We start from the raw sequence: 14086 nt of genomic DNA on the forward strand, positions 1-14086 counted from the left end.
GAGCCAGGGCTCAAACCAGGATCCTTAGCAGGTCCTTGTGCTTCACACCTCATGCACTTAACCCACTGCGCTACCACCGGACACCCCCAATGGAACTTTTGTATTTACCATCAAGCAGACTCAAATGTACTTCTAATTCAGGTACTTTAGCGAATAGTAACTAAACATGAATGAATCTAGAAGGACATTTTCTACACCACAGGGAAAAAACTATGGTCCCTATTTCAGAATACTATGCAGTATCAGCAGAAACAGAAAATAAATGGGGGGAGGGGAATGGAGGCTAAGTGATGGTATACCTTATTGAGAGCAAATGTTAAAATATGTAAGGAGCTGGGTTCAAGCCCCTGGTCCCCAACTACAGAGGGGAGGGGATGCTTCACAAGTGGTGAAGCAGTTATGCAAATATTTTTCTTTCTTGAGGCCAGGCAATGGCGCACCTGGCTAAGCCCTCACATGACAGTGTGCAAGGATGCAGGTTCAAGCCCCTGGCCCCCACCTGCAGGAGGAAAACTTCACAAGTGATGAAGCAGTATTGCAAGTGTCTCTCTGTCTCTCCCCCCTCCATCCCCCTCTCTATTCTCAGTGTCTCTCTGTCTTTACCAAGTAATAAAATAAATAAATAAATAAAAATTAAGAAAACACAAATATAAAGAAAAATGTCTTTCTCAGTCTCTCTTTATATCCCCCTTCCATTTCAATTACTTTGTATCTATAAATAATAAATAAAATAATTTTTAAAAGAAAATAAATGGACATATGGAATCTATTTAAGATAAAAAAAAATGTCACAATTAATTTCCCTGTAGGCTTTGTCCATTATGTCTCTTTATGGTGAAGGTCAACTTAAAATTTGAAAATAGATAAGTTGTTGAAGATAGATGATGTGTCTTTTAAGATTGTTTTTTTTAAAGGTGCTCAATTATCATAAAGGGTGGTGTATTTGAAAATACAAAGCTTGGGGCAAGTGAAATAGTTCACTTAGATAGTGTGCTGCTATACCATGAGTGCAACTCATGTTCAAGTTTGGCCCCAACTGAAGGAAGTTTCAGTGCTGTGATCTCTTTCACTGTCTTTATTCCTGTACATCTATATCTCTATTTAAAAATGAAAGGGAGGTAGTGTGGAAGGACAGGAGAGAGAGGTTAGGGAGGGAAGCAAAAGAAAATGCTTGTCCCTCACCCTTGCAGAGGAATTTCAAAACCCAGCTTTTAGATTAAGATGACATACAAGCCATGCTTCAGGTAATTATTCACTCATTAATTGGAAAACCTCAGGTAGGTGTGCAAAATGATTAAATATTTATGAAGTTATCACCCAGGTTGGGTATTAATTAATTACTGCAGTGCAAAGAATGAATAAGTCTTGGGTCTATAATCTGGACACAAATTTTAACATTTGTAATGAAAATCAAGCAAAATTCTCATATCTAACACATCTGGATGAAATTCCAACAAAATTATAAATTTTTGCTTCTGAATACGTGAAGTACACATTTGGCTATAGTAAAATTAAGTAAAACACTTTCAAACACTGAATTAAAATTACTTGAATCACTAGTTGTTTCCCTTCTTTCAGGACTCTGTTTTGTACCACCTTATCTTACTTCAGAAAGTGTAATCACTTTTAAGCTACTGTAATTTAATCTTATTAGAGTAAAATAATGTATATGATCCAATGTATAGTTGACCTGTATAAGTATATAAAATAAGGATTGCTAAGAACTATAAAAATACAATATATGGTGATTATTATATAATAATATAAGATGTTCCTGGGACAAAGTGGTATTTTTTTTTTAATGTATTTATAAAAAGGAAACACTCACTCCAAAGCTAACCTTATCAAAGCAAGGACTGCAAAAGTTGAATAAGGGTAAGAGACTGGCATACTTTAATGATGACTTTTTAGTCACTATCAGGCCATTCCATCATCTGGGGCCCTATTCAGGGAGTCCTGAGATTCCCACACAGACATGATGGACCTAGACCTCAAATAGATTCCTCTCTCCATTGACACTAGCCATCTCCATTAGGAACAACACAATAGACCCCTTTGTTCATCCCCAACACTCAGTGTGGATCAACAACAGTAGAGAATGTTTCATCCTCTGAAGGGAGGCTGAATAACATATACTATCTACTACCTGAGAAAGATGGGTCCTGAAATTGGGGCAGCTTGGAATGTTTCTACTCATGACCACAGAATGTGAGCTCAGATCTATAGGGATGCAGAAGTTATATAGGCTCCTGTGATGAATATGGGCCCCAGATTAAATCAGTGAGGTCTACAGTCAACCATATTTATACACTTTTCCCATATTTGGGAGCTACTCTCTTCTCTGATCCAGCTTTCTGGTCTTTTTTTTTTCAGCCATGATATCATCTCCCCAGACAGGAACTTGGGTCCATCTGCATATCAGAAGTCAGGCTCAGGAAACAAAGTTACATTTGAGAACATTCAAGAACAGCAATATGACAAAGAAGCATGAAACCAAGGAATTTACGTCCCTTGTGAAAACAGAATGTTTATAGTCAGAGTAGTGTCCTATTGTGATATATATATATATATATATATATATATATATATATCACAAAATTTCTTTATCCAGTCATCTAATGCTAGACACCTAAGTTGTTTCCATAGCTTAGCTATTGAAAATAGTGCAGATTTGAACATAGGGGTGCATATATTCTTTAAGAGGGGGTGGGGAGATCAGGCACTAAAGGCAGGGAGGGTGTGAGAGAGAACACAGCACAAAGGCTCCCTTCAATGTAGTGGCAGCCAGTCTCGAACCTGACAAAACAGAGCACTATCCAGCTGAGCTATTCAGCCAGCCCAGGGGTGCATATCTCCTTTTGGATTAGTGTTTCCCTGTCCATGTAACTAGGAATAGTATTGCTGGATCTTAGGAGATTGCCACATTTATTTAAGTATTGTCCAAACTGTTTACCATAGGGGCTGCATTTGTGTTCCCACCAACAATAAAGCAGAATTTCTTTTTCTCCACATCCTGGCCCAAACTTGTCATTTCCGGTTTTGTTGGTGTAGGCCATTCTCTCAGGTTTGACTTAGCTTCTCACTGTGGACTTGATTTGCATTTTTGTAATAATGAGTGATGTGAAACATCTATTCATATGTCTGTGGGCCATCTATATATCATCTTTGGAGAGTTGTCTGTTCACTCTGTAGCTGAGTTGGTTGCTGTTTTGTTGTTGAGCTGTCTGAATAAGGGCTTCAAAAAAAAAAAAAATACATGTTAACCAATACTGCTGTGCAGATGTCCCCTCAGGCTAGTGCCAGTTCCTGCAAGAGTTGGGACATTCTTGCAGCGCCTGAATTCTGCTATGTTGTCCCCTCAGGATAATGCCAGTTCCTGTGAGAGTTAATACAATATTCTCAAAGTGTCCTTCCCAACCAATCCTGTCCCGGCTCATCACACCTGATTTTTGCCCTATAAAGCCCTTCTTCTTCCACCTCTCTCTCTCTTGCCCCCTCTCTCTTGCCCACTTTTCACTTTGGTGATTAGACGCAGGGAAGGTTGTTGTGTAAGGCGGCCATTTTGGCTAGCTACATGTGGCCCGAACCACTGTGCTCTCACCCAACTCTGAGGTGTCCGCACGAATAAAGAATTGTGTTCCCACTCTGCTCCGGATCTCCTCTCTCTCTCTCTCTCCTCTGCGTCACAGCTGACACAATGCGTCTCTTGCACTTTGTAAAAAGTATGGTGGTGGGGAGTCTGGTGGTAGTGCAGTGGGTTAAGTGCATGTGGCGCGAAGTGCAAGGACCCGTATAAGGAGTCGCTTCATAGGTGGTGAAGTAGGTCTGCAGGTGTCTATCTTTCTCTCCCCCTCTCTGTCTTCCTCTTCTCTCTCCATTTCTCTCAGGCAGTGAAGCAGGTCTGCAGGTGTCTGTCTATCTTTCTCTCTCCCTCTGTCTTCCCCTCCTCTCTCCATTTCTCTTTGTCCTATCCAACAATGACAACAATAAAACAACAAGGGTAACAAAAGGGAATAAATAAATATTAAAAAAAAAAAAGTATGGTGGTTATTGGGGCAGGCAGGAGTAGTCAAAGAACCTTGGTGAAGGTTATGAAAATTTACATGTACGAATGTATGGATTTGAAAATACTCCTGATACACTCCTGATAAATAAATATTTTATTTATACATAATATATTCATATATTTTCTTATATATTTATATTCATTTATATGTATTTACAAAAAAACAGATAGGTTCCATTGAGATGGGGTTGTAAACTTATGTAATGCCATCATATAAAGATGGAATAAAACATCATTATGTATTTCAAAAATGTCTATAGTCAGTTTTTGTCACTTAGAATTGTAAGTTTTGATGTCTTCTCTGGCTCTGTGGCATGGTAATGAGATGACTTTAATCAATGTGATCTACAAATTGAGATAATTAATACAACACTAGCCACTTAAGACAGTCATTATATCTACCTCTGAGTAAATTGAACATTCCTACCTTCTAAGTCTCATACCTTGCACTGAATATTTGGCAAGCACTACACAGAAACTTTCAAGGAAAATACATCAAATAGTATCTACTCAATATGTGGTGGAGCAAGGACTATTTTGCCATATCAAGAAAACTTACTTTACTGTTTCTTTCATAAAACATTTATTATTTTCTAATAATAAAAACATATTATATTACAGTTTGAAAGAACAGAGAAAAATAAAAAGAAAATGAAAAGAATGTCTAGACCCATTTCCAGAAATAGATCCTATTTTGGTTTATTTCTACCATAAGACTTTAAATACTATTTAAAATCATGAATTTTGAACTTTACACTGTTAGTACACAACATGATAGATAGTGGTGTACTTAACAATATATTTGTATATTTGTTACATCTAATTTTATGGTTACAATATAATCTTTGCAACTGTACACTCCTAAGTTCAGTGTCCTCTTTTTTACTGTCATTGTCAGGGCTTCAATATTTTGTGCTGAATTTTTCAGATAGAAAAAGAGAGGTTGAGAGTCAGAAGTTCAGAAAATCAAAAACAGAGCACAGGAAAGATAGTAAAGCACTGAAGCTTCCCCAAGTGCGGTGGAGACTAGGCTCGAACCTAAGTTGCAGCCTGCCAAAGCTGGTGGAATTTACTAGTAAGCTATGCCCTTTAAACCATTATTTTAGGAACCAATACTTCAGGTTTTTTGTATGTTGTGGAACCAGGGTCTTGTGAATAAGTGATGTTATCACAACTGGCCAACATTTTTTTTTTTTGCTTCAAGATAGAGAGTGACATATCAAAGCACCAAAATATCCTCTTCTACCATGGTAATTCTATGTGGTGCAGGAGTAGAAGCAGGGCAGTAGACATTGCAAGGTTTGTGCCCTCCTTGGCAGGCTACCTTTCTCAGGCAGTCTCCCATCCAAGTACTAACCAGGACCGACCTGCTTAGCTTCTGAGATCAGACGAGATGGGGCATGTTCAGGGTGGTATGGCCATAGATGGCAAGCTACCTTTCTAAACCCACCAATTCTTCAATTTTAAGGTACAGCTATCCATATGCCAGCCATACAGAGAGACACATTCATGATTTTTGAAAGCTAAAAACTATGGTAATGACAAGGCTGCTTCACAAATATCATAGTAGACATTTACTACTCTAAAAGGGTACATGCTTCCAAAAGGTAGTTTTTCAATATCTCCAAATGTAGCTAGAGACTTTTGCAATCATAGTCTCAAAACTGGGAAAAAATATGAGAATTTTTTCTATGTTGATGGCAGGTGTGTTCTAATCTCATAAATGAGATATTCTCAGATTATTGTCTTCTTACATGGAGAAGTCCTCTGTAATATCTTGCGTGCTTGAAGGATGACATTCACTTAAAGAGGGCTTCTTCAGGTAGAATCTTCTTGATTGCCAGAATCAACTATTAGAGCTGCATGAAACAGTCAACAGTTACATTGATTTTTTTATTGAAATGTAATGTAAATATGACTAGGTGAGAAATGATTATTTTTAAATTAGGTTGTATTCACAGTGGAAGTAAAATGGGAAAATAAATGCTTACTTAGATCATCTAAATCCATGTTCTTGATAAAGAATATTTCTTTTTAACAATTATCCTTGCCTGAATTTAAAACATTCCAATATTAACTTGATTCTATTTCAAATTTATTATACATGAGTGATTCATCAAAACTCAGTAGAAAATATAAACTTTATTATTAACATCTTTTATCCCAATTTATATGTAGTCTTTAGTAAAATGTCTACTAAACAAGTTAAGTCCTTTTCAAAATTGTGTGTGTGTGTGTGTGTGTGTGTGTGTGTGTGTGTGTGTGTGTGTGGTGTGGAATAATATGGTGTGGAGTGATGTGATATGTGTGTGTTGTTACTTCTGTTGTTGTGTTTGTTGCTGAAGAGTACAAATAGGACTACACAAATTTGTGATACCTCTGAGCTGTCTGGATAACCCAAATTTCTCATTCTGTATTTTTGAGAGAGAGGAATCAAAGCACACCCTGCTATTCAGGAAGCTATTTTTCTCTCTCTTTTCCCCTTCCTTCTTTCCTTCCTTTGTTTCTTTCTTTCTGCCTTCCTTCCTCTTTTTTTTTTTTTTTTTGTCAACATCAGTATGGAATAGCTTTTTCCTAAAAAAAAAAAAAAAAAAACAGGTATAGAGGAGTGAAAGTGAACATAATACTGAAACATCCTTCAAGGCAATAGGGATGAGTCTTAAACCTCAGTCATACACATGGCAAAGCAGTTTACTATCCAAGTAAGTTGTTTTACTTGCCCTCATTCAGGAAGTTCTAATCTGTTTCTGTCCTTAAAGCTGTCCATGGTGCTCTTTAAAAATCACCTTAAAATGATCTAATTCTGTGTTATTTGGTGAATTAGAGCACAAGATGCATAAAGACTGTTGTATAAAGTCCCACCAAATAAGCTTCCCCTTGTGAACTGGCTTCCCAAATGGAACAAATTAAACAAAATTAAGTTGTGTGTGATAGAAAGTAAATAGCTATTATTTGTTTCATTTCTTTTTTAATGCTATTACAGGAAGCTAACCAAGGGTCACACTGATGTCCACTTATCACTAAGTGATCTTTCTAATTCAACTGTTTTTTTAAATATTTATTTATTCCCTTTTGTTGTCTTTGTTGTTTTATTGTTGTAGTTATTGTTGTTGTTATTGATGTCATTGTTGTTGGATAGGACAGAGAGAATGGAGAGAGGAGAGGAAGACAGAGGGGGCTGAGACAGACACCTGCAGAGCTGCTTCACCACTTGTGTAGCGACTCCCCTGAGGGTGGGGTGCCAGGGGCTAGAATTAGAATCTTTACAAGGGCCCTTGCACCACTTGCACTTAGCCGGCTGTGCTACTGCCCGACTCCCTCAACTGTTTCCTTTATGCTATTTGTTATTTATTTGTTTTTTTAGGAAAAGAGAGAAGAGAAAAAACAGAGAGATGAGTGATATCACATCAACAGGATGTCTCCAACATCCATAGAGCACCCCAACCACCCCCATCCCAAGACATCTGTGGTGCTCCCATGTCCTAGACTTCAGACCTAGGTCCTCAGACTCAGCAAATTCTGCACTCTACTGGGTGAGTGAGGTCCTGGCCCTCTATCACTGTCTGTTTTTTGAAATTTGAAAAACAAGTTTAGGACTTGACCTTAATTTCCAACCCATTCTTTCTAAACAAGGACAGAAATCGGCTACCTAAGAACAGAACGCTTTAGAAATGAAATAGTCGTAATAAATCAGATGTTAACCAAAATAGCAACTAAATGCTCCCTTCACTTCACTCCCTCAAATGTACATAATATCAAAACTTCCACCACCTTTAATAAATTACTGTTTTATTCTTTTTTATATTTATTTATTTATTTTCCCTTTTGTTGCCCATGTTTTATTGTTGTTGTTATTGTTGTTGTTATTAATGTCATCATTGTTGGATAGGACAGAGAGAAATGGAGAGAGGAGGGGAAGACAGAGAGGGGGAGAGAAAGATAGACAACTGCAGACCAGCTTCACCACCTGTGCACCTGTGAAGCGACCCCCTGCACGTGGGGAGCCAGGGCTCAAACTAGGATCCTCACGCTGGTCCTTGTGCTTTGTGCCACGTGCACTTAACCTGCTGTGCTACAGCCCGACTCCTAACTGTTTTATTCTTATTAGTTCAAATCAACATACACCACTTCATTCTGATAAGGACATGTATTTGACTAAAAGGCTAAAACTCACCCACTGGCAGACAAGTCTTTCCTCACATTTGAAGGCACTGGTTCAGAATGGAAAAAGCATTTAAGCCACCAGGTTGATTCTGCAACTTCCAGTAACCCTGCCAGATAAAATTTATTATCACTCCTTTATCAGGTGTATTTGAGACATTACAAAAGAAAATGCTGCTGGTAAAAAAAATAATAAAACTAAATACCTTGATGGGATTTGTTATCACTTATGAAGTTGCCAGAATCAGAATCAGTTAGAGAGCTAACTGATGAAATACTAGTCTCTGTAGGAAATACGTAAAAACAGAAAAATAAATACATAATAATCAAATGCAGGTTTATGATTTACACATACATGTTTAATTTTTATGGTTTGAAGCTTTTGCTCTTTTGTCATCAAAACATGATTTAAACATTGATTATATTTTCAGTCAAGTAAAACATCTTCCAGTGGGTTAGTGAAATAGCTTACTTGGATAGTGCACTGTTTTGATACCTGCACAACACAGATTCGAGTACAGTCCCCACCACATTGAATGAAGCTTTGGTGCTATGATCTTTTTCACTTTTCCCCCCTCTACATTATATATATATATTTCCAGAATAAGCAGAATAAGGCATACTGTATTCCATTAACATGGTACATTTCCTGCCATGGCAGAATCAACTATCTCTTTTCTTCACAGATATAGTACTAAAATGACTGCTATAAGTATTATGAAATTCAACACCACAGAATGTACAAAATCAAGAATTAAAATTATAGTGCTACAATGGAAATATCAAATAAGTGTCTTTAAATGTCCCATAAAAATCACTGTTTAGAAATAAATTAATTACATTGAACAAAAAAATGCTTCATTCACTTTTATCATACTTGTACATTTTTTACATTTTTACATTTAATATTAACTTACAAGATAACAGAGGGCTAGTTTCATACTATTCCCACCACCAGAGTTCTGTGTCTTCATTCCTTCTATTGGAAACTGCAGAGGTTGTCCCAAGGTCACAGATAGGGGTTGACTATTATTTATATAACGATCTGATTATTATCTATCTATCTTTCTATCTACCTACCTACTTTTCATCTATCTATATTTTTGCCCATATTTTCTTTTTTAAATTTTTTATATTTATTTATTTTCCCTTTTGTTGCCCTTGTTGTTTTTTATTGTTGTTGTAGTTATTGTTATTGTTGTTACTGATGTTGTCATTGTTAGGGGAGAAATGGGGATAGACACTTGCAGGAGGGGTAGACAGGAGGAGAGAAAGATAGACACTTGCAGACTTGCTTCACCGCCAGTGAAGCAACTCTCCTTCAGGAAGGGATCTGGGGGCTAGAACCAGGATCCTTACGCTGGTCTTTGCACTTCAAGGCACATGCATTTAACCCACTGCACTACCACCCGACTACATATCTATCATCTATGTATATTTTCACTCATATTTTCTATGGCCCTGACTTCTCTTACTTCCTAAATCACACCCACACATATTATTATTGATGAATGTCTTTCCTTTTTTCATTTTTCTCTCTGATGGAATTGGGTTTCATGATGGAATTGAGTTTCAAAGCCCTCTACTCACCTTCCCCTAACATTCTCCCCTTCTGAGAGTGTGGACCAAAATTCATTTTAGGATTAAGATATATTTGTATTTTAGACCTCTGTCTTTTAAAAGATCAGAATACAAAAAACAGACTATTCTATGGATGTATTAGAACTAATAAAAAGGTCATTGTTCAACATTTTCATAAAAGACTAGATGGACAAACAATTCTAGCTCTTATTTATTAAACACAAAATAATTTCTACACATTGCTGACACATTCAATAAGTAATAACTTAGTTCTTGAAATGATTGTATAATTCATGCTATTTCTAAATTTTCCAAAAATTTCTATGATTTTTCTGTTCATGTTTGAATATTCACAGATGGATAGACAAAAATAAAGCTGGCAGGGTAAATGCTAACCTATTATCCATAAAAGAAAATGCAAATTAGAAGTTCTTTGAAGCAGTTTATCATCTCTTCTAAGGAGCAAATGACCTGTTTATGTAAACAGTTTCTAATAATCCCATTAAGTACAAAACACATGGCATTAGGAAATTATCATGAGGGGAGTCGGGCAGTAGCTCAACGGGTTAAGCGCACATGGCACAAAGCGCAAGGACTATCATAAGGATCCCAGTTTGAGCCCCCAGCTCCCCACCTACAGGGGAGTCGCTTCACAGGTGGTGAAGCAGGTCTGCAGCTGTCTATCTTTCTCTTCCCCTCTCTTTCTTCCCCTCCTCTCTCCATTTCTCTTTGTTCTATCTAACATTGACAACATCAACAACAACAACAGTAACTACAACAAAAATGAAAAACAGCAAGGACAACAAAAGGGAAAAATAAATATAAAAAAATAAGTTATCATGAAATATAAACTTACCACTAAGGATTTGTATATGTTAACAGTTTTATTGTTATAGCATAGTGGTAACAAAAGAGATGAGTCAGGGAGTCGGGCTGTAGCACAGCGGGTTAAGCGCAGGTGGCGCAAAGCACAAGGACCGGCATAAGGATCCCGGTTCGAACCCCGGCTCCCCACCTGCAGGGGAGTCGCTTCACAAGCGGTGAAGCAGGTCTGCAGGTGTCTGTCTTTCTCTCCCCCTCTCTGTCTTCCCCTCCTCTCTCCATTTCTCTCTGTCCTATCCAACAACGACAACAATAATAATAACTACAACAATAAAACAACAAGGGCAACAAAAGGGAATGAATAAATAAAATAAAATATAATAAATTTAAAAAAAAAGAGATGAGTCTTGAAGATATTTATTCAGGATTTCTTTCTCTATCTATATCTTTCCTGTTTCCACGAATAGTTGTCAGTTTTATCTCTAAATTCCTAACCAGGACATAGGTGGTTAACAGTTATTTATATTCTCTAAGGATATCCTGTAGTGATGATAGAACTTACTTCGATAATACTGATTTTTGGCCAGAAGACACCCAATGGAAGGTATTGATGCCATTGCTTTCTTAAGTTTCAGAGAGACTATGAACAACAGTCTGAAAAACAGCAATGGGGAAAGAAACATTGATATTAATAAGATGGGATTTTTACTTCCTTTTGCAAAGCCACATAATTTTCCATGTAATCAATATCTGATAGGAGTAGTTGAAAATCTATGCAAAATTTTAATCAAACACACTGTAATGAAAAAGTAATGCAACCAAAGCATGTATTGAGGCTTGAAAAAAAATACCCTATACCTGATTACAAAGCATTCTACAACTTACTCTATCCAAAACAAACCTAAAAGCTAGAGAAACCATATGTTAACCCAGTTATTATGGGGTTACTCACTTACTTGTTTTCTCTGATTCAATCCTTCAAAAGAAGCTTGATTCTAAGGTTTTCCTCTGAAAGCACGGAGTTGGAAAGAGCCAATTCTTAGTGATCCTAAACAGATTGCATTGTCCAGAGGGCTAGGCACACTCTGAAATGTCTGAGGCTGGTCTGTGAACTGCACATGTGTTTATATTTGACAGGCTGAAACATGAGATATAGGTGAGCAGAAGAAAACTGGGCACAGATGCAGGAATGGGGGCAAGGGGTATTTGGACTCCACCTATCCAACTTCTCTTGACCTGTCAGAGAGCCAAGGGAGGCCAGAGGCAACTGAGAGGGACTTGGCCCAGAAGTTGTTTTGTACTTGCTTTCTCCAAGGTCACTGCTCACAGCTGCTGACTTCTGCAGGGAAGAAGATAAAACCCAAGCATTCCCTTAGAGTTAAGTGCAATCACATGCTCAGTGGAAAAATTCAGGCTGGATTCAGTGTGAGGGACCTACAGAAAGGCTCCAAGCTATCTGGGGGACTGGATATGATCCTGCAAGGTAGATTCAGAGGGTAATGGAGAACCATGAAGAAATCTGCGAATCACAGAAGCCTTTGTGGGAATGGAAGTTGACTATAGAACTTTACAGTTAGAAATGATAAAAGCATGTCTTGCTATTGAGGGAATTAATACACATTATGACACTGCATTATATTTGCTTGTAGATACATAACTTATTTTAATAGAATGTTTTTCATGCAACCATTTTCCATTTCATAAAATCAGTTTACTTCTAGGTCAAATTGCAACTCCCTAAGGCAGAGGAGATACTGTAAAAGTTATGCAAAAAGGCTTTCATGCCTGAGGTTCCAGTGTCCCAGGTTCAACTGCCAGAAGCAATATAAACCAGAGTAGAACAGAGTTCTAGTAAAAAGAAAAAAGAGAGAAAGAAAGGGAAGGAAAGAAAGTAGTTTCAAACTCCTTTTACAATGAGAAGGGGTTCTCTGGGTTAGTATTTCAGCTTATGTGATAGTCACTGGTTTTACCATTGTTTAGGTCAATCAAACGTATTATCTAGGTTCAAATTTATCCTAAACATTTGTTGTATTATACCACTTTAAAAAAAAATAGAGGGCCAGGGATATAGCATAATGGTTATTCAAAATTATTTTCATGCCCAAGGCACTAAAAGTTTCAAGTTCAGTCCCCAGCACCACTATGATCTGGAGCTGAGTAGTTCTCTTGTAAAAATAGAATAAAATATCAGCTGCAGATGGTTATATCTTTGTTATGCTACTACTTCTGTATTTTTTCTCTCTCTGAAGGACAAGACAACCCAGGAACAATGAAATTTCACATGACTTACAACAACAACAACAGAAGTGTATTTCTCGTGTGCATTGTAATAAGGGTTGCATTCCCATGTAATGATCAAAACGTCTTAACAGGCTCAGATTTTCACTTTATATGACAGGACACTAATTCTTACATGGCTGGTTTGTTTTATTATTGAATAGAGATAGAGAGAACTTGAGAAGGATGGAGGAGATAGAGAGGGAGAGAGACAGAGAGATGCCTGCAGCCCATCTTCACTATTTGTGAAGCTTTCCTTGTGAGCAGGGCCTTGAACCTGGGTCCTTGTGCACTGTAATGTGAGCACTTAACCAGGTGCTCCACCACCTGGCCCCCGGCTGTTTTCTTATTCATGTTTTCTTTCAGCATTTAATAATTAAAGTTTGTGATGTGTTTTGTCCCACATTTAGTTGTGATATTTATAAGAAAGTGTCTGCTAGACTCTGGTCACATACTTCAAGCCAACCAGGAAGATGGAGTTTTCATTTTCATTTCTATTCAGACAGGTTGCAAAATGCAACTGAGTAACAGCTCATAAAAGGGGTTGGGGTCGGGGTGGGGGAGCTGAGTTTAAAAAAGTTAACCACAACCTTTGTGTTTATAATTTGCAAAATTCTATTACACTGTCTAATGACATTGACATTGGATGAAACAGTAAATAGATATCAGATTGTAGTTTTGTGGAGCATGAAAATTCATGGCAAGAAAAATGGATAAGCTTGTAGATAATTTATCATGACCTTGCATTGTCATAGATAATTGACCAAGAGAGTAACATAAGATCAATATCTAACTGACCTGGAAGACTTAAACTGTCTAAATCTAACTCCAGTCTGCTGTTGTGAAATTATCTGAGCATGCATAGAAGATGTCAGCAATGCTAAATAAACATCCAAGTCAATAAATGTCACTTCTTAAGCATAAATTTGTCTCCTTAATAACTAAGCTGCAAGTGAACATAGATACAGAATATTTTGAAAAGGTAGGCAATTTGCATTTAGCTATAGTTTCATGTCATAATCAATGTGGAGAAAATTGTCCAATATCACTGAAAACAATATAAAAATGTGGAGGTAATCTCTTTATTTGAAATACAAGCTATCCTCAAAATATCTACTTCATTTACTTAAGTTTTATATTTCACTGAATTACATGAAAGTTATCCGTTATCATGGTTAG

The 14086-nt window shown here is 37.1% G+C and overlaps 1 protein-coding gene across 1 annotated transcript; it reads right to left on the reverse strand.

Annotated features, from left to right (window-relative positions):
• Positions 1 to 4625: 4625 nt before the first annotated feature.
• Positions 4626 to 11745, reverse strand: PPDPFL (pancreatic progenitor cell differentiation and proliferation factor like). The gene is made up of 5 exons (XM_060198545.1): positions 11587 to 11745; positions 11193 to 11284; positions 8434 to 8511; positions 8241 to 8337; positions 4626 to 5925 (listed from the first exon to the last, which is right to left on the reverse strand). Exons 2-5 carry the CDS (start codon positions 11245 to 11247, stop codon positions 5913 to 5915), a joined length of 243 nt encoding a protein of 80 aa, XP_060054528.1. The 5' UTR covers positions 11248 to 11284; positions 11587 to 11745; the 3' UTR covers positions 4626 to 5912.
• Between the last annotated feature and the right edge of the window lie 2341 nt (positions 11746 to 14086).

Source organism: Erinaceus europaeus, chromosome 1 (genome assembly GCF_950295315.1).
Source record: "Erinaceus europaeus chromosome 1, mEriEur2.1, whole genome shotgun sequence".
Lineage (NCBI taxonomy): Eukaryota > Metazoa > Chordata > Mammalia > Eulipotyphla > Erinaceidae > Erinaceus > Erinaceus europaeus.